Genomic DNA, 20,641 nt, shown 5'->3' on the forward strand with positions numbered 1-20,641 from the left:
ATTTGGTATACTTTTACCTAAATAACAGAAAACCCTGTATCTATGTTGCCACATATAACCCTCTTACTAAATTTAGTTTAGTTTTCAAATAGAGTACACTATGGGAGGATAGCCCTGTTAATAGGAAAAGCTAATCAATAGTGTTACCATTTTTACAGGATTTGACCATGTGTTGTGTCTAATGGATAAGTAAATCAGACTATTCAATTCTTTTCCTAAGATCTTACCCAGCAGTTAGAAAGAAAAGCAGTGTGAATAGTATTATATTGAAGCTAGGACAACTCAGTTCCAAGTTCATTTAGTGGTTTAAAATATGTACTAACGGTCGCCAGCCTATCCAGGCACTGAAATAGTGAAGTATTGGAAAAGCAGAAGTATGAATTTTGCCTACTTTCTTGCTACTGTTTAAGTTGCTTCTTCAAATAAATATTACCCCACGTAAACAATATTGGTGTAGATACTGGAATTATTTGACTACTACACCCTTATACATTACATTTTTAAAAGAGAAAAAGATAACTTCAAGGAAGCTAAAAAAATTTTGGCCGTGGATATCTATAGAAAAGCACTTTCTATAACCAACCAACTTAAATACTAAAATACCTAGATACTAAAGCACACACTTTTTATACTGAACATTTCACTTTAAGAAAACCTCTTTCTTACTGGAATTTATTTTCAAAAGCTATTACTTTCACTGTTTACACAAAAACAATTTAAATGATGCCTCTTTATATTAACTGATATGAAACTTCCTGGCAGATTAAAACTGTGTGCCGGACCGAGACTCAAACTCGGGACCTTTGCCTTTCGCGGGCAAGTGCTGAGCTACCAAAGCACGACTCGCACCCCATCCTCACAGCGCGCACTCTGCTGCAGAGTGAAAATCTCATTCTGGGAACATCCCCCAGGCTGTGGCTAAGCCATGTCTCCGCAATATCCTTTCTTTCAGGAGTGCTAGTTCTGCAAGGTTCGCAAAAGAGCTTCTGTAAAGTTTGGAAGGTAGGAGACGAGGTACTGGCAGAAGTAAAGCTGTGAGGACAGGGCATGAGTCGTGCTTGGGTAGCTCAGTTGGTAGAGCACTTGCCCGCGAAAGGCAAAGGTCCCGAATTCGAGTCTTGGTCTGGCACACAGTTTTAATCTGCCAGGAAGTTTCAGATAGCACCTACTCATTTCAGATCTATTGTAAAAAATTTCTGTGTGTGGATTTGGATCATATACTGTACTGTTTTTCTTGAACTCCAAGTGAAAGGCACTTCTCAATGTTAATAGCACTATATCTTTGCAAGGCCTCATAATTAATAAACAAGTATGGTTGCCGTAATTAGGAAACTTTTAAATTATAACCCTAAATACTCGGGGCATCCATACATGCCCCAGCAAAGGAGTCTTTTGGTGCTGGCAGAGCTTATGTGGGTATGCACAGTATGTGTCTTAGCAGTTACCTTAAAATCTTATATTTATTGTTAACTTACAGTCTGCCACAAGCCACAATGACATAAAAAAAAAAAGTTTCTGTGCTGTGGCTTCTTTTAGTGAGAGAAGATATACACAGTCCAGTCACACTAATTTGACCATTGCAGAGTGGTGGTTGATCAGAGGAGGCAAGGGAGGCCAGACTCCTTACTTATCTGTGGTGGTGGTGGTGGTGGTGGTGGTGGTGGTGGTGGTGGTTGCTGTTGCTGTTGCTGAGAAGGGGGTGGGGGGTACAAACTGTCTTAGCCGTGTTGCATAGGAGGCCATGAGCCGTGGTGCCACCCCCCTAGGTTTCTCTTACATTAGTTGTCCCGTGTACAGTGAATATGTGAAAATGGATGAAGCCCAACCTTGTACATGTACTGATGTAATGCTTTCGAGCGAGAACGTCATTACTTCCTTTCAGGGGCTTTCATTTTCAACTAGATGTGAAACTGAACCACATGAAATTTTGAAGAAAGAACATCCAATACAGGCAATGCACTTTCTCAGAAAGAGGATGTAGATAAAAACACATGCATTCCAAAGTTCAGGGCATGAGCAAGTGGTTACGACCTAGCCCTAGAAAATAAAAATCATTCTGCTGGCCCTGTTTGCTCTTATGTGGGAAAAAACTGTATATTCTGCTGAGGTTTTCAACAATCTGAAGAACCTGGCTGGAGGTTTAGCTAGACATGCTTCTTCTAAAATAATCTAAGTAGTTTTTTTTTTCATATAAAGAACTGTCCAAACAGGTGTTTAGTCTTTCAGAACTACTTAATGAACATCACACAGTGATGAAAATTGGACACAATAATGAAATGAAAACTAACAGACACATCGTGAAAATTCTAATTGATGTCACATGTCTTTTGTGCAGGCAGCTTTCAGAGAATATAATGATGATGAGGAGGAGATAGAAGATTCCCGGAATCCTGCTGCAAATTTCAGAGCTAAACAGAAATGAAGACTTGAAAGTAGACTGGAAGAAAACGGACTATTTCCGGTGATTTTAAAAAACTAATCAGAACAGACTGATTGAATATATAAATCAAGAGATTTGTGAACATCTACATTCAAGTTTGGATAAAACATCATTTTATGCCTGCATTGTGAACAAAGCAACAAATGTTTCAGACAAATCACAACGCTCTGTTGTTGTGAGGCTAGTGGACTCCAACAGCGACATTAAAAAACATTTTCATGATTTTTGTCATTTTCATGATTTTTGTCATTTTCATGATTTTAGTGAAGCTAAAACAGAGGCTGCTTTATTCCCTGTGCTCAGTGGTGTGTCTCAGAATTACAATAGGAAAAACAAACTGTTGACCATATAAACAGATGTACTTTGAGGTATTGAATTATATTGTAACACAGCTGGAAATAAGATCTTCACTTTGTGAAACTGCTCTTCCTTAATTAGGCAATAGTACTCAGTTCGCATTTACAGTCGGCATTTCCCTGTATAATCAGATGGACATGTAAAACTGTGCAGCCATTGTCGTACCACGGAAACAGAGTAATTTATCTGATGCCCAAAAAGGAGTGATAATTGGCTTTTGGTCCAAGGATGGAAGCATTTCTGAAATGGCTAAGTCTGTAAACTGTTAGAATGTCGCCATGGTTAAAGTATACTGCGGATGGCAAAATGGCACTACCCAAACCCACCTCCACGGCAACTGTGGTGCACCACGGCCAATAGATGTCAGGGACAAATGACGGCTGCGGAGAAGTATACGGACAAATAGAAATGCAAATGTTGAGCAACTGATCACCCAGATGAACTGAGTAGCTACCAGCAGTGTCATCTCAGCGACTGTCCAGGGTACGTTGGTGCAAATAGGCCTCTGCAGTAGGCACCTGTTTCATGCACACATGCTGACTGCGAACTGACTGCCCAGATGAACAGTGCCTCCTCAGCAACAGTTAACTTTCTTTATATGGGTCTCAGCAGGAGATACCAGCTTCATGCACCCATGTTGAATGCTATTCATCATCAATGGAGGCTAGAATTTGCGTGCCAGTACTGCTACTGGATGTCCCATGAGCAGCGACAGGTGGCCATTTCAGATGAACAATGTTTTATTCTGCATTAGACAGCTGTTGGTGTGTATGGTGTGAAATGTCTGAAAGCATACACCCTGCAACAGTTGTCAGAAGGGTCCAGGCCGGAGGACGATGTTTTATGGCCTGGGGAATGATTTTGTGGCATTCTCTGGGTGATTTTTGTCATTTTGGAAGGCAAAGTGGATCAACACAAATACGCATCTATCCTTGGGACACGGTCCACCCTTACATGAAGTTTGGTTTCCCTCAGCACAGTGACGTGTACTGCAGGGCAATGCAACACATCGCACAGATGCAGCATATGTGCTCGGTTCGAAGAAGGTACGAGTTGACCGTACTCCCATAGCCACCAGCTCCCTGGATTTAAACCCAGTCAAGAATCTTTGTGACCACCTTGATTGGGCTGTTCGCACTATGGATACTCGACCGAGAAACATAGTGGAATTAACCACGGCACTGGAGTAAGCGTGGCTCTGCATCCCAGTCAGTACCTTCCAGAATTTCATTGACTCTCTTCCTGCACGATGTCACATTAGCGTGACTGGAAAGTATAATGCACTGTGGTTTATGAGGGCGTATGTTTGTTCTTTTTTAAAATTTGAGCATTGTCATCTAAGAAAGTAACAATCCCTCTGTCTTTCTTAACTAATGAACAGTCACAGCAGATATTATGTATGACCATGTTGCAATTTTGTGCACTTTGGTTGGAAAATACATAATGTAAATCAGCTTATTTAAATCCAGATATATTGCTGATCATATATGTTTTTCCACAAATACCACTTAGAAAATTAATACTGGAAGCCCTACACCTAGCTCTAACTTCAGACTTTTAATCCCCTTCCCTTTTTAATAAATTAAACTTAGTACACTTACGCAATTAAACAGCAAAAAATTGTATCTCAGGAAATATCCATTGTCTTGATCATGAACAAACTTTACTGTACCTTCGCTTTACAACATATTCCAGAATATTTCCATTATCAGATTTGTGGTACAAAGTAAAGTTTGTTGGCAATAAGTTAAATGATTTATTTAGTGCTTCAGATAAATTGATCACAGACTTCTTACCTGACTTTATCACAAGTGACCAAGAAATTCCAATTAAATTTAACATCTTGTAAATTTAGACATTCGTGTACAGCATTCACATGTGTATGTAAGGTTTGTGATGTCCGAAATTTTTTTCTGAACAAAGACATTCTTTTTTCTTGCAGGAAGTGGTGTACAGATGTTTCTTCAGTGCTTCAAACATGTTATGTAAAATTGCACTAATGCTATTAATTTTCACTGGAAAATGTGCAGCAGAGCATTTGCTACACATGTCGGTTGAAGAAGTAACAGCTCACAATTACACATACTACAGTCTTTCTTATGAAGGATACATCAGACTTTATCTGTACTCCCTGTGAGTATACAATTTTTAGAAAAAAGTTAGTTGTAACACTAGTCCATAGCAAATCTGAAGCTACTAAAAGTTAGACTAATTTGTTTCAAGGGAGAGTTTTAGATGAAATTTTTGCATTTTGAATATATTTCAGAAGTGGCGATGCTGATCTGTACGTATCACAGTATGTTTCAAAGCCAACATATGATCCAGGACTGAACTGTGCTCAGTCAACGACATGTGGGGTGGATGTTGTAGATATTCCAAGGAGGTTTGTATTTAATGTAATTTCTAAGACACTTCTTTGAAGATGTATTTTCGTTTATTAGTATTAGTATTATAATTATTGTTGCTGTTGTTGTCAAATGCAAGTTAACTATAGCCTGATGTGTAAAGAATCACATCACTCGCTCTTAACAGTCCTGGGTGTGACATCACTTTCTAACCTTTTTGTCAGTAACTTATTTTTAATCAGTAATCATGTTATTTGAGAGAAAAGAATTGAGAAATTTTAATTTGGATAATGTTGTTTTGTGTAGTCATAAAAGGTGCTTGTTTTTTCCATTAAAAAAAAAAAGTGTGACAAAACTGACCTGGATATCATAGTCACATCCTTGGTTGAAATGAGTGTGGGGTGGTGTTTGCTCAAAGATTTGCAGAATTCCATATTTTGGACGACATTAACACATATTTTATTCCTTTCAAAGTTTTTCATTAAGTACAGTGAGCAGTTTATAAATTACAAACAAATTATCAACGCAAATACCCCGATTAGAGCCCACAATACACAGTCACTATCCAATGGTGAAGTTAATTGTTCTCTCATGGCACCGTAAAGCACGGTTCACATTTACATGAAATCAACTCAGTTTGTATTGTCCTGCAGTAATTTGTTAGAGTACCATACATTGTAGCAGTTCAATTAAGTCAGTCCCTAATGACCAACACAATGTCCAAGGATACCTCAGTTCGATGACAACATTCCACACTTAAATTATATTTAAAATGACCATTAATTTAATTTATAGGGTTCACTCAAAAATTATTAAACATTAGAATTCTTGAGTTTTGCATTGACCCGTGGTCATATTTTCACGTACAGAGCGTCCATAATTGTGACAAGAGTCAACACTGGAGTGCACCTGACATAGATGATGTTTGTTTATTTTCAAACTGCGAACTGGCTATTTAGGATCAGATCCAAATACTTATAAATGGGTTGAAGAACAAACTGTTATTTTTAAAGCTACATAGTGCTTTAAAATTAGGCTAGGTTGGATTTTAGTGCTTTTGTAAACTACAAGTACTAATGTGATTTTGATTTATAGAAAATGTTGTTGGTTAGACATTTAGAAAATATGTGGTCGCTTTTGTCCATACACTATGTTTTTAGGAATGAGTGCTGTTTCACCAATCATGGTAAATTATTTGAAATTATTAATTAGTGAATTAATTAACTAATGCTGTAAGTCATACTATGCAGAAAATTTAAGGCAACAAAAGTATGTTGTCAAAGTTCAGAAACTAGCAGTGCTTCTTACAAAATCTGTGATGGAAAATGAGTCTACCTGTGATCTTTAATTATATTAATTATTGCAGAGGATAACTGTTTTTAAGTAATTTAAAATTCTTAACAGGGAAACTAAAATGCTTAACTTTCAGATGGTGTAGATCGCCCTTCCCAAATATAAATTTATCTTGTAGGTTTTTGCATGTAGTGAACTGTAGTGCTAACTTTAAGTAATTGTAATTAACAGTGCATTAATGAGAACTAATTACACAAATGAAATCAGAATACTTGAAATTGGAATCTGAGTAACAAATTTAAATGAAAATAGGTCTATACAGGATTTTGAGATTTTAAAGTAAGTACTACTTGTCAGCAAGTAATATAAAAATTGCCAAAGAAATTGATTATTTATGAGATTAGAAAACTATAACAGATACTAAGAATCCACCTGCTACATCACAAACTGAACACGTCACATACATTTCATATTATGGCGTTGCAGTTTATGATTATGAATTCTGAACGTAATTTCTGTAGCAAACTTTTAAATTATCATGACTCTGAAATACGTGATAAATTAAATTTGTGACAGTTTCTTTTTTTTATGTTTTACAACAAATGTTCAACACATTTAGTGAATCTTTATGCTGGTGCTGTTGACAGCACATGCAATATATGATGTTTGTCACTACGTACTTTCAAAGCATTCTGAATAATTTTCACATACTTTTTCTTGCACTGAGACAATTGGAATGCATTTGTATTCAAATTGTTCATAATGTCAAAGGTCTTGCAAACACTGACATCATATTTCATTGTCTTAAAGATTAGTTTCCTTGTTGGTTTACAATTGTCAAGGTTTTAGGCTTTCAGGTAAGAAAATTCATCTACATAAAAAGTACACTAGTGTTTTTTTTTTTTTTTTTTTTTTTTTTTTTTTTTTTTTTTTTTTTTTTTTTTTTTTTATGTACTGTTGTAAATTTTTGTTTTGAGTTGTTCTTTCAAGGTGATCAGGTGATTACAATAATTTTAGGACACTAGTAAAAAAAAATGGTACATGCAGTGTACCTTATGGTGCTTTTGAGAAGAGGGGGTTTTGGGTGGCAGGTGGTGGAGCGTTAGAAGTTTTTGAACATAACAGGAAAATGAACACTGACTTATGCAAGGATGTGGTGTCTAGATATGAACAGATGAAGAAGGAGAAATTTTATCTCTGAAACTTCAATGAGTGTGGTATTTTCACTTCAAATGGGTCTAAAGCTGATCATAAAAGTTGTGTTATTTATTAGCAGTAAAATGATTTGTGTACATTTTTACATGCCAAATTAGGAATGTATCTCTTCGTTTAAGTAGACATGAGAAGGGTGTGATGTTTTCCCAATAGATGTAGTTGGCTGAAATAAAATCAATCACCTATGTCCAGTGTAATTTTCTTTTTGATCATAGTAGGTCTTTCTCATCTTGTGAAGGTATCCTATGCTGGATGAAAACCAGAGAAAGAAACAGAAACTACAGACTGCACAGAATAGCACCGAATGTTTGTAGAAATCCACACATGTAACAAGATGATAGCTTAATATTCAGAAAATCACGGTTTGTGCTATCATATATAAAATTGTGTAAAGGATAGTCATAAAGTTTTAATCACCACATTGGAAAATAGAGTTGCACAATTAATTTTTAGTTTGTTTGATGGTACATGTCTGCAGTGCTGGTACACGTCGAAGTCCCCACGCCACAGTACTGTAGCAGTCTCTTCCCTCAGTAAAGTATGAAGTGGGTCCTTTTTAATTAAGATGGCAAATCGTACCCAAATTCAGATGTTAGTCTTTTGCAAACAATTTGGTGATGCACCTGTTACCATCACACCCCATAAGAACCTCAGCATGATACAGGGATTGATTTTTCACTGGGACCTAATGCCACAAGCAGACGAATAACTATGCAAACTCTTGGAGGAGCAAGCGATCCACTTCGTATATCGTGTACGTTGAGGCCTGCCGGACAACAGGGTGCGTGTGCCACGTGCAGCAGTGCTATGTCATCTGCAGAGGGCACCTCAGAATTTTGTGTGTGTGTGTGTGTGAGAGAGAGAGAGAGAGAGAGAGAGAGAGAGAGAGAGAGAGAGAGAGAGAATCACCATCAGAGCCCGCCATGGGCCCCAGTCTTTTTAAGGCTTTCAGAAGCTTCTTGTCTGAATTGTTTATCGCCTATGTTTCACATCCATACAAGGCTACACTCGAGACATATATGTTCAGAAAATACTTTCCAACACTTAAATTTGTATTTGATGTTAATATTAGGGTTGGAACTTTAATAGTGGCAACTATTTATTCACAACCGATACGAAAGATTTACATGTTTGCACTTGTTACTGTCCTTCAAAGTAGTCACCTGCGTTGCATCAGTCCATGTGATATCACACATTTTCCCCCCCTCTAATGAATGACCATGGAAAATGCCAGCACTTTACAATGACTTATTCTGGCCGTGTATCTAAGCTGGAATCCAATTCCGATGTAATAGATAAACAGGATGTCTGAGGATTAATTCATACATTATGTTTACTGCTTTTTGTCTGTTAATTTCTTAGGCCTGCCAGAGAAAATATTGGGTTTAGCGTTCTCTTGATTGATGATAATCCCCACATAATAAAAATAGAGGAGCTCGTGTAATGCAAGCCCTGTTGTAATTGTGTGATCAAAAATGTATTTTCATACAGTTAAGTGTCAATGATGGTTTGTAGAAGTTTTTGAACTTACTGTAATGTTTGGAAGTATATATGAGTGACATTGAAGGTTTGAGTTGGTTCAGGAGGCATGTTTAGGCGTTACGAGGGCTATCCACAAAGTACATTATGTTTTGGAATTAAAAATAAATAAAGTATTGGAAATTTTTTTATTATATACAGATGAAAGCCACACTTAAATACTACTTTTCTACATAGTTGCCATTTAAATTAAGGCACTTATCATAGCAGTGGACGAGCTTGAAAATTCCTTTGTCATAAAATTCGGCCGCCTGTGCCTTCAACCACGGGGTTACCTCTTCTTGAAGCTGTGCATCGTCATCAAAACGCTGCATAGCCAACCACTTCTTCATTGCTGGGAATAAGTGGAAGTCGCTCAGTGCCAGGTCGGGACTGTACGGCGGATGAGGAAACAACTCCCACTTAAAAGATTCGAGAACTTCACGAGTTGCATTTGCCGTGTGGGCCCGGGCGTTGTCGTGAATCGGCAAGATCTTTGAGTCCAGCTTTCCCCTGTGCTTCTTTTGTATTGCTCTTCTGAGGTTGTGCAGAGTTTGGCAATACCTTTGAGAGTTTATTGTAGTGCCTCTTTTCAGGAAATCCACAAAAATCACACCTTTTCTGTCCCAAAAGACAGTCACCACATGGTTGAAGGCGCAGGCGGCCGAATTTTACGACAAAGGAATTTCCAAGCTCGTCCATCAGTACGATAAGTGCCTTAGTTTAAATGACAACTATGTAGAAGTAGTATGTAAGTGTGGCTTTCATCTGTATATAATAAAAAAATTTTCCGATACTTTATTTATTTTTAATTCCAAAATGTAATGTACTTTGTGGATAGCCCTCGTACAATCATTGAAGGCAGCTGTGTCAGGTAAACAGGATATTGTGGGCCATATCCTGGTCTGGCACAAATTTTGAATTGTTATGATAGATTTATCACATAAGTGTGTTGGTGAATTTATTTCTTCACATTCAGTGTGTTCATGATTGGAAAGATATTAGATTTAAAGTGAGTATTAATGACCTTTATTTTTACAAGGTGGTGTTCCACATCCATAATGTATTTAATAAAGAAAATTTTTGCATACATCATCAGTTGCTGTACAAACTTTATTGAAATGTGCTACTAGCTTCAGTCTATATAGACCATCTTTTGGCACTGGACAAGTAGACTGTATTGCAAATTTGCTGTATGATCGGGTGGTAATTGAGCTTTCTAGAAGTGAAGGTTCCGGTAAATATGCAATGTGATGACTCACAGACAAGTAGAATATGTGTTTTACCAATGGAATTGTGAAATTTCTGCAACAGTTGTGATGTAAATGTAATAAGATTAACTTGAATAGGTCTCACAAGAAGTGTATATGCTGCCTTTCCAGTGGGAGTACAGATGTTATCAAAAGTGTGTTATTGACATGTAATATAAATTCAGATGTTTGCCTTTTTAAGTCTGTGTTAAAGCAAATGTGTTTAATACAGCAGAAGTCAAGGTGCTAAAAACACTTTTTGTCCAATGCCAGAAGATGGTCTACATAAACCAAAACTAGTGACCCGTTTCAGTAAAGCATGTAGAGCAGCTGATGGTATATACACTCCTGGAAATGAAAAAAAGAACACATTGACACCGGTGTGTCAGACCCACCATACTTGCTCTGGACACTGCGAGAGGGCTGTACAAGCAATGATCACACGCACGGCACAGCGGACACACCAGGAACCGCGGTGTTGGCCGTCGAATGGCGCTAGCTGCACAGCATTTGTGCACCGTCGCCGTCAGTGTCAGCCAGTTTGCCGTGGCATACGGAGCTCCATCGCAGTCTTTAACACTGGTAGCATGCCGCGACAGCGTGGACGTGAACCGTATGTGCAGTTGACGGACTTTGAGCGAGGGCGTATAGTGGGCATGCGGGAGGCCGGGTGGATGTACCGCCGAATTGCTCAACACGTGGGGCGTGAGGTCTCCACAGTACATCGATGTTGTCGCCAGTGGTCGGCGGAAGGTGCACGTGCCCGTCGACCTGGGACCGGACCGCAGCAACACACGGATGCACGCCAAGACCGTAGGATCCTACGCAGTGCCGTAGGGGACCGCACCGCCACTTCCCAGCAAATTAGGGACACTGTTGCTCCTGGGGTATCGGCGAGGACCATTCGCAACCGTCTCCATGAAGCTGGGCTACGGTCCCGCACACCGTTAGGACGTCTTCCGCTCACGCCCCAACATCGTGCAGCCCGCCTCCAGCGGTGTCGCGACAGGCGTGAATGGAGGGACGAATGGAGACGTGTCATCTTCAGCGATGAGAGTCGCTTCTGCCTTGGTGCCAATGATGGTCGTATGCGTGTTTGGCGCCGTGCAGGTGAGCACCACAATCAGGACTGCATACGACCGAGGCACACAGGGCCAACATCCGGCATCATGGTGTGGGGAGCGATCTCCTACACTGGCCGTACACCACTGGTGATCGTCGAGGGGACACTGAATAGTGCACGGTACATCCAAACCGTCATCGAACCCATCGTTCTACCATTCCTAGTCCGGCAAGGGAACTTGCTGTTCCAACAGGACAATGCACGTCCGCATGTATCCCGTGCCACCCAACTTGCTCTAGAAGGTGTAAGTCAACTACCCTGGCCAGCGAGATCTCCGGATCTGTCCCCCATCGAGCATGTTTGGGACTGGATGAAGCGTCGTCTCACGCGGTCTGCACGTCCAGCACGAACGCTGGTCCAACTGAGGCGCCAGGTGGAAATGGCATGGCAAGTCATTCCACAGGACTACATCCAGCATCTCTACGATCGTCTCCATGGGAGAATAGCAGCCTGCATTGCTGCGAAAGGTGGATGTACACTGTACTAGTGCCGACATTGTGCATGCTCTGTTGCCTGTGTCTACGTGCCTGTGGTTCTGTCAGTGTGATCATGTGATGTATCTGACCCCAGGAATGTGTCAATAAAGTTTCCCTTCCTGGGACAATGAATTCACGGTGTTCTTATTTCAATTTCCAGGAGAGTATTAACATGTCAATTGATAAAGATGATATTTAGTAGCAGTATTGCCAGTCTTCAGGGGCAGCTAAGTTGTTCTGCTTCCTCACTTCCTCGACTCTCGTGAGCGGCATTCTCACTTGTGTTTCAATTGTAATGAAGCCAGGTGCAGTGTGATCACATTTGAATCAACTGTCACATATTTCAGATGTTTGTGTCTCTACAAGGAAAGTACATTTTCACATTTTGTATGGTTTATTTTGTCAAGAATTTTCTGTTGGAGGCTCTCAGGAATACAACAGCTACTTATAAGAATATCTTCAGCACAAGTCTGCATGAAAAGATCTGTTGGAGGATTGAGTCATATGCCATTCAGTCATCTGACTCCAATAATCATCAGTAGTGTCTACAGTTATAATCACATCTGTCACTTGCAATGTGGAGAAGCTATGTTGTCATAGAACTTACATTTTCAGTCATAATTATCTTTTCTGTCCCCTAAATAGCCGATGTCCGCATAAAAAATAATTTTGGAAAAAAATACAATTTACTTCACAACTCTGACATCATCATCATTAAAATTTCTGTAGGTTATATGTAATTACAGGTAGTCATAAAGACTATTAGATGCCTCAACATTAATGGTCATGAACCTTTTGGAGAAGTTTCGTTTACAACTTTATATGTATTCTGAAATTCTATTTTTGCCTAAGTTTCAGGCGACCTGTTGGGATTGGAGTCTATGGCCATCCATCACATGAAAGAAGTGAATATCGTCTTGAAGCATACTATATTGATGATGAACATGATAGTGGAGATGTAGATATCCGTTCCTCAGGCACTGTGGAGACTGGGAGCACTGGTGTACCAAAGAAAAAGAAAGCTTCTGATGTAAGAAAAGTGGTTGTTAAACACCTGTAATCTTTTAATTACTAAGTATAGAAAAATTGCCTTCTGTGAAGTAATGAAATGACTTGGGTGGACTAGAAACATGACCCCAATTTACCATGTAAAATAGATGTTGAACAGCAGATGGGAACAAGATGCTGAAAATTGTAGCCCAGAATTATGTTGCTCCTTTCACACACACACACACACACACACACACACACACACACACACAATGCTTTGATGTTCTGAGTATTTTAGTACTAATTTTGTGATGTAAACTTCCTTTTATGTGAATTTTTACATTCTTGATAAGCTAAAGATTACTCTGTTCCATTAGTTGATTGCTTGGGCTGAGTTATACATTCAACATGTTTTCCACCTTTCAGTATCCATTATTTTCCTTTTGAATCTGTATTTGACTTTTTGGGTGAATAGGTTTTGATTGTCTATCTCCGCATTAGTAAATATCTATATTTGCTACCCCTCAAACAGTACTCTAATATCAACAGTATTTTGAGAGACAGATCAAACTTTGGTGAAAATTTGTTGCAGTTATGTTACTTTCAGAAATACTTTGTTAGATCTTAACAAGCTGTATACATTGATGTTATAAGCAATGGACCACAAACTCAGATAAACAATGATGCAACAAATTGGCTGCATTAATTTGTAAGAAAATACCAAAGCATGTGCCTCAAGTAGTTTCAGGAAACTGCAGAAAACCTCAATAACAACCAACAAATAGAAATTTGAATTCCACCCTTTTTAAAACAGTGTATAGGGTGTAATCACTGTATCATCTTGCTCGCTCAGTAAAAGTTTTTTTTTTAAAAAAGGTAATGTTTACATCTACATTTTTGTATCTTTAAGTATGCTGTAAGCCACAGTAAAATAGCGCATGACTATGAAATTACTCCATACTAATATTAGTAACTGTCCTATTGCATATGCATTTTGAGCAGTGGACAAAGGACTGTCTCTAAGCTTCCGTATATACTCTTATCTCTCTTATCTTATTACTCCCCTACAGATACACCACACTTTCACAGAACTCTCCCAACAAATATAAGTCTTCTATTCTTTTTCCATACCACTGATTTCACATAGTCATCCAATTTCATATTGACTCACAGCATTGTCTTAAACAATGTGGCAGACTCCAGCAATTTGCTGCTGATACTTACCTCAAAGAAACCTATTTATTCACAAATTGCCAACATGGATTCAGAAAATATCATTATTGTGAAAAGCAGCTAGCTCTTTATCCTCACGAAGTAATGAGTGCTATTGACTGGGGATGTCAAAACGATTCCATAATTTTAGACTTCGAGAAGGCTTTTGACACCCTCACAGTTTATTGTAATTGACAGAAAGTCATTGAGTAAAACACAAGTAATATCTGGCATTCCCCAAGGAAGTATTATAGGCCCTTTGCAGTTCCTGATCAAGGTAAATGATACAGGAGACAATTGAGCAGCCCTCGTAGATTGTTTGCAGATCATGCTCCCGTTTACCATCTTGTAAAACCCTGAAATGACCAAAACCAATTGAAAAATTATTTGGACAAGATATCTGTGTGGTGGAAAAAGTGTCAATTGTCTCGAAATAATGAAAAGTGTTAGCTAAAGAGACTGCCTACATTATGCTTGTCTGTCCTCTTCTGGAATATTGCTGTGCTGTGTGGGATCCACATGAGATAGGATTTGTGGAGGACTTGGGAGAACTTCAAAGAAGGGTAGCTCACTTTGTATTATCATGAATTAGGGGAGAGATTGCAACATATATGATACATGAATGAGGTGGCAATCATTAAAACAAAGGCATTTTTCGTTGCAGCCGGATCTTCTCATGATATTTCAATCACCAACTTTCTCCTCTGAATGCGAAAAAATTGTGTTGCTGTCCACCAAATGATCATCACAGTAAAATAATAGAAATCAGAGCTCGCACATTATAATTTAAATGTTCATTCTTCCTGCGTGCTGTTCGAGTGGGGAACAGTGGAGAAATAGCTTGAAGGTGGTTTGATGAACCCTCTATCGGGTACTTAATTGTGAATTGCAGAGTAATCATATAGCTGTAAATGCAGACATAGATTTACTCTAATAGATTATTGTCATGTTCTTTCTCTTTGTTATGGGCATTATCTTGTATTTACACTTTTAAAGAGGGTTGACATTCAGTACACTAAGTGGAAATACTGTTAAAGTCATTCTTCATTTCATTATGAGCATCTAGTGATGATGCTCTTTTTTTATGTTGACTGAACAATCTGAGTGCATGTTTGTTGAGAATATCCACAGTGTTATTACTTTTTCTCGAGGCACACTCAGTGTTACTTTCGTTTCTGTTGAACAGTTGGTTGTTGTTGTGGTCTTCAGTCCTGAGACTGGTTTGATGCAGCTCTCCATGCTACTCTATCCTGTGCAAGCTTCTTCATCTCCCAGTATGTACTGCAGCCTACATCCTTCTGAATCTGCTTAGTGTATTCATCTCTTGGTCTCCCTCTACGATTTTTACCCTCCACGCTGCCCTCCAATACTAAATTGGTGATCCCTTGATGCCTCAGAACATGTCCTACTAACCGATCCCTTTTTCTAGTCAAGTTGTGCCAGTCTAATATACTAACTGGGTCCTATTAGTGAAAAAGTCTTTGGGGTGTCATATTTGTTAAGCTGCTCTAAATGATCAAATCTTGGTTGTCATTCAACAGTGTGGCACAGTGTGTATTACCTTTTCAAAATACAAGAAGACAATATATCCTTCTTCATCTGTATCTACCATTTGCAAGGTAATGATTGTGAAAAAAAGTGAACTGTCTTATGGCTCCAATTTTTCCAGATTCCATGCTGATACTTTGTGAAAAGTTCTTCCAGGAACATCATAAATTTCAAGCTCTAGGAGGAGCCTTCAACAACAGTCAATGTCCCATCTGACACAGTCAAAAGTCTTCTCAAGATCAATGAACACAACATACACCTTCCCTTTCTTCTCCATGTGCCTCTCCCCTATCACTCTCAGTATCCCAGTGACATCTCTAGTTCCCACTCCTTGCCTGAAACCAAATCGTTTATCTCCTGTTACGCAATTCAGCTTTCCATATAGCCTTCTGTTGAGCGTCCTCAGCAAGACTTTGGCTGCATGCGATATCAGGCTCACTGTTCTATGTTCCTCACACTTTTTGCTGTTCTTTTTCTTTTCTATAGGTATTAAGATACTTTCTGTAAAGTCCTTTGGCCATTTTCCTGTCATGTATATTTGATTACACAATTCAATCAACTCCCTTTTCCCTTCTTTCTCCAGTGACTTTAACAGTTCCGCAGGAATCTCAATTCCCATTGCCTTTCCATTTAAATAAAGAATGTAATAATTCAGCTTTCTGTCTGTTGTCTTAACTTTCAGAACCCGACTGATCCATGAGAGAGACAACATAAAAAATTTTGATTCATTCATAATTTTTACGTGGGATCAGCACTCCCAAAGGATTTTCTGACAGAACTGTTTACAATATCTGACTATATCAGTTGTTGTAATCTTCATAATAGCTCTTCCCTTTGATGCACGGGTTAGCATTAACTTTCCTCCAAGTTTCCCTACATTCTTTTATGTAGTGAAAAGATAACAGTCTCTGAATGTTTGTTTTGCAAATAAAATGCCTTCTCTTGCTGCACTATATTTTATTTTCCCAGACACATTTCGCCTTTTTTCACTTTAAGGAATCATCAGTGGGATCTATGAGGGTCATTCAATAATTAGCATGTATTTTTACAAAACAATACTTTTTCTACTTTTCAACATAATCCTCTTGAACATTCACGCACTTGTCCCAACAGTCTACAAGCTTTTTTATTCCAACTGCAAAGAACTCTTTATCTTGATGTTTGAACCAATTTCCCACAAACTTTTTCATGTCCTCATTGTCCTGGAACCCCTTCCCACATAATGGCTCCTTCAGTGCACAAAACAAATGGAAATCACTAGGTGCTAAATCAGGACTGTAAGGGGGATGAGGCAGTACTTCCCAGCCCATTTTGTTGATGGTTTCATGGATTAGTTAAGCAATATGAGGACGTGCATCGTATTGCTGGAGAGTCACACCTCTCGTCTGAAATCCACATCATCTCTCTCTCATGGCTGGCTTCACCTTGTTTAAAGGCAAATCTGAGTAGTATTGGCTGTTCATTGTATACTGCTCTTCGAGATAATCACAAAAAGCTGGACCTTAAGCATTCCAAAACACCATCAACATGACTTTTCCTGCTGATGCTTTGGTTTTGAATTTTTTCTTGACAGGTGAGTTGGTGTGCTTTCACTCCATGCTTTGTCTTTTTTATTCTGGTTCATAATAGTGAACCCAAGTTTCATCACAAGTTAAAATTTTGTTGAGGAAGTGCTCATCTTCTGCCATAACATCCCTGTAGCTCTGTTCACACTCTCAACCTTGTTTCCTTGTGTAGCTACATCAACTCCTTTGGGACCCACCTTGCACGTGTTTTGCGGTACTTTAGCTTGTTACAGATAATGCTATGAACTGTACCAGTACTAACTTGAACTTTATCAACTATCATTTCCACAGTCACATGGCGGTTTGGCGGTTGGTACGAATGTCATCAATTCGACTTTCAAGTGAGGGAGTTGAAACTGCAACTAGTCTACCAGAACAGTGTTCGTCAGTCACTGAGTCGTGACCATTTTTGAACTTGGAAAAATTTGCATGATTCATACAACTTTCACCATTAATTTTAGACGTTCTATGGTATATATTCACTGGTTTCTTGCCTTGAGCAAGTATAAAACGAATAACAGAACGTTGTTCAACTAATGTACCGTATTTACTTGAATCTAAGCCGCACCTGAAAAATGGGACTCGAAATCAAGGAAAAAAAATTTTCCCGAATCTAAGCCGCACCTGAAATTTGAGACTCGAAATTCAAGGGGAGAGAAAAGTTTTAGGGCGCACCTCCAAATCGAAACAAAGTTTGTCCACTTTAATATGAGACACAATTTAGGTCGAATGAATGACGACACAGCTACAGTAGTTTGGTTCGAGTCGTAAGCTTAGAAGTTAAGCTTTACCAGGTAGCCATTGCTATGCGTCAGGCGCTCCGTCCGTATTTATACGGGTACCCTTCCTTTTTCACGTGCTTCGTCTGGTTTGAATCGATTGCTTATTTTTCTTTGATCTCATAAGTGACGTTCTCTATGTTATACGTGTTTACGTCACTCTAAGCTGAAAATGCATTATTATAGTGTGTCATGCATTGTTTGTCGCATTCTGATAATGAGTGTTTACGACCTGTCGTCGCTCGCGACATGGCTTGCTTTCGTGTGTGCTACCGCGGCTTACAATTAAAAAAAAAAAAAAAAAAGAGGAATTGTCTCAAAAGCGAAACAATGGCAAGAGTCTGCTATTTTTTGTTACTTACACTGCTGCTTTCTTTGATAATGATCAACAAGAACCAAATAATAGACTGCATATGATAGAAGATGTCCTGAAAGAGAGTTTAGCGAAAATTTTTCTCCATCTGAAAATCTTTGCAGACGCCTCTTTAGTACATTACATTCTGCACAGAAATTAGTCATCTTAGATTTAAAAATCTAGTCAATTGCCATGCTTCATTTCTGACTGTACCACTATTAGGCATAAGAATAATACGAATATAAACATGACATGATATGTATATTCTTCCGCATTTGCTGTTATCTCACTCTAGTTTCGTAGTTTATTAGGCAGACAAGATTTAAATGAGATAGCAGCAAACACAAAAGAATACATGGCAAAATGTTTATATTCGTATTATTCTTGTGGTGAAGAGAATACTGCATGTGGATTCACAATTCATAAAAGTTCTTATTAGCAACCATCTCTTCTCACAGGTAGGAAAAAATTCAGCATGTAGAGTTGGCCATATTGACAAAAACCCCAAACAGTCTTGCCAGTCGGATTTTCGTAGTACATTGAAATGCTGCTACATTCGAAGATGAACAATACGGAATTTGTATTTACTTCATTGGATAATGTATGAAAATGTGGTGGTCGAAACTCGGGGCGGAGAAAAAAAGCTCGTTTTCCACCTTTTTAATTTATTTACTGACGCAGAGGTTTTGGCTCCAGTATTTATCTTTGTACCTACAAAGCAAGCCTGTGTAGCGCTACATATATTCGACGGCAGAAGTTAGTTGTGGCGGCACCTACCTACATTTTTCAGAACTTCTGCTTACTTTGCACTCGATTCTAAGCCGCAGGCGGTTTTTTGGATTACAAAAACAGGAAAAAAAGTGCGCCTTAGATTCGAGTAAGTACAGTAGATGTTTCAAGTGGACTCCCCATCTTGAAATGTATTTTTGAGGTTGTAAACAAAACAATGTTGATATATCAGCTGATGTGGGTTCATCCCAGTGATGCCAACTTAAAGCCATAAAAGTACCAAATTGCCATTCTAACAGTTTTTCCCCCGACCAATTTGTCTCTTTAATCACTGAATGACCCTCGTATAATGATACACTTTTGTTTTGATATGTATTATTCATAGATTATAAAACATTTCTAGTCTCATTGTTACGTAAATAAATGACTACTTATGGTTCTTCCTGTCTTCAGTTCACATCGGTTTTTCCTCTCATCTGGTCACATGGAGGTCACACTACCAATCTATAAACATGTGTTTTGTGTTTTGAACATTTTTCCTCCCACTTTTCATTTTTTTTGTACTTGTTGTTTTGATGCACTACCAGTATTCTATCCCAATGTAGACATAACACTAATATAGACAGAACTACTTGGAGTTCTCTGTGTGTCTCATCCTGTTTGGTTTGTTTATGTACATGTACATGTTGCCAACCTAATGAAGTATATGCTGCAAACAAATGTCTATTCATTACTTTTATCTCTCTCTCTCTCTCTCTCTCTCTATCTCGTGTGTGTGTGTGTGTGTGTGTGTGTGAGAGAGAGAGTGAGAGAGAGAGAGAGAGAGAGAGAGAGAGAGAGAGCATATACATGCATTGATTTTTATTTATTTATTAATTTGAGTTTTGGTTTAAGTGTTTTGTGGAGAGGTTCATGGACAAGTGAATGGAAGGGGGGTTTGGAGGTGGTGGTATTATTAGTATAATGATAATAGTCCTCTGTTGTATTCTTACTCTATTATTTTATCTGTTAGTGTAGACAGTGAGTTGTTGATGTATGTACTTGATCATTCAACAGGGTTTTTGTTTCTACTTTGGTTTTCTGTATGTTATAATTTTCTTGCAGGATTAGGAGATTGTTGAGTCTAATTATTTTCATGTCTTTCTCTTCTCTAGTGGTTGGTTTGTGATTGTGTTCTCTTAGGTGTTCTGCAAATGTGTAGTGGTTTGTCCCATATTTCCAGACACTCATGTGTTCTTTGTATCCGACATCAAATGTTCTGCCTGTTTGTTCTATATATCTTCCATCACACGTGTTATGCTGTAATTGATATATACACAAAAACTGCTGTTCAGAGAATGGAAACAGTTCATAGAAGAAAGTTTAGTCAATTCAGAAAACTTCAATCACAACACAATGGCTCTACATACAATCAACAGAAAAACACACTCAAATTCTACCCAATAT

At 38.5% G+C, this 20,641-nt stretch overlaps 1 protein-coding gene across 2 annotated transcripts in view; it reads left to right on the plus strand.

Annotated features, from left to right (window-relative positions):
* The window catches only part of LOC126184782 (UPF0669 protein C6orf120 homolog), a 67,376-nt gene that overhangs the window by 33,728 nt on the left and 13,007 nt on the right, over positions 1-20,641 (plus strand). For both annotated transcript variants that reach the window (XR_007536877.1, XM_049927346.1), the window contains 3 exons: positions 4,740-4,930; positions 5,064-5,180; positions 12,870-13,047. Coding sequence is in view for 1 of the 2 variants with exons in the window: in XM_049927346.1 (XP_049783303.1) it covers positions 4,740-4,930; positions 5,064-5,180; positions 12,870-13,047 (486 nt within the window). In the remaining variant the exon portion in view is untranslated. The remainder of the gene's footprint in view (positions 1-4,739; positions 4,931-5,063; positions 5,181-12,869; positions 13,048-20,641) is intronic.

This window comes from Schistocerca cancellata, chromosome 4 (assembly GCF_023864275.1).
Source record: "Schistocerca cancellata isolate TAMUIC-IGC-003103 chromosome 4, iqSchCanc2.1, whole genome shotgun sequence".
Taxonomy (NCBI): Eukaryota; Metazoa; Arthropoda; class Insecta; order Orthoptera; family Acrididae; genus Schistocerca; species Schistocerca cancellata.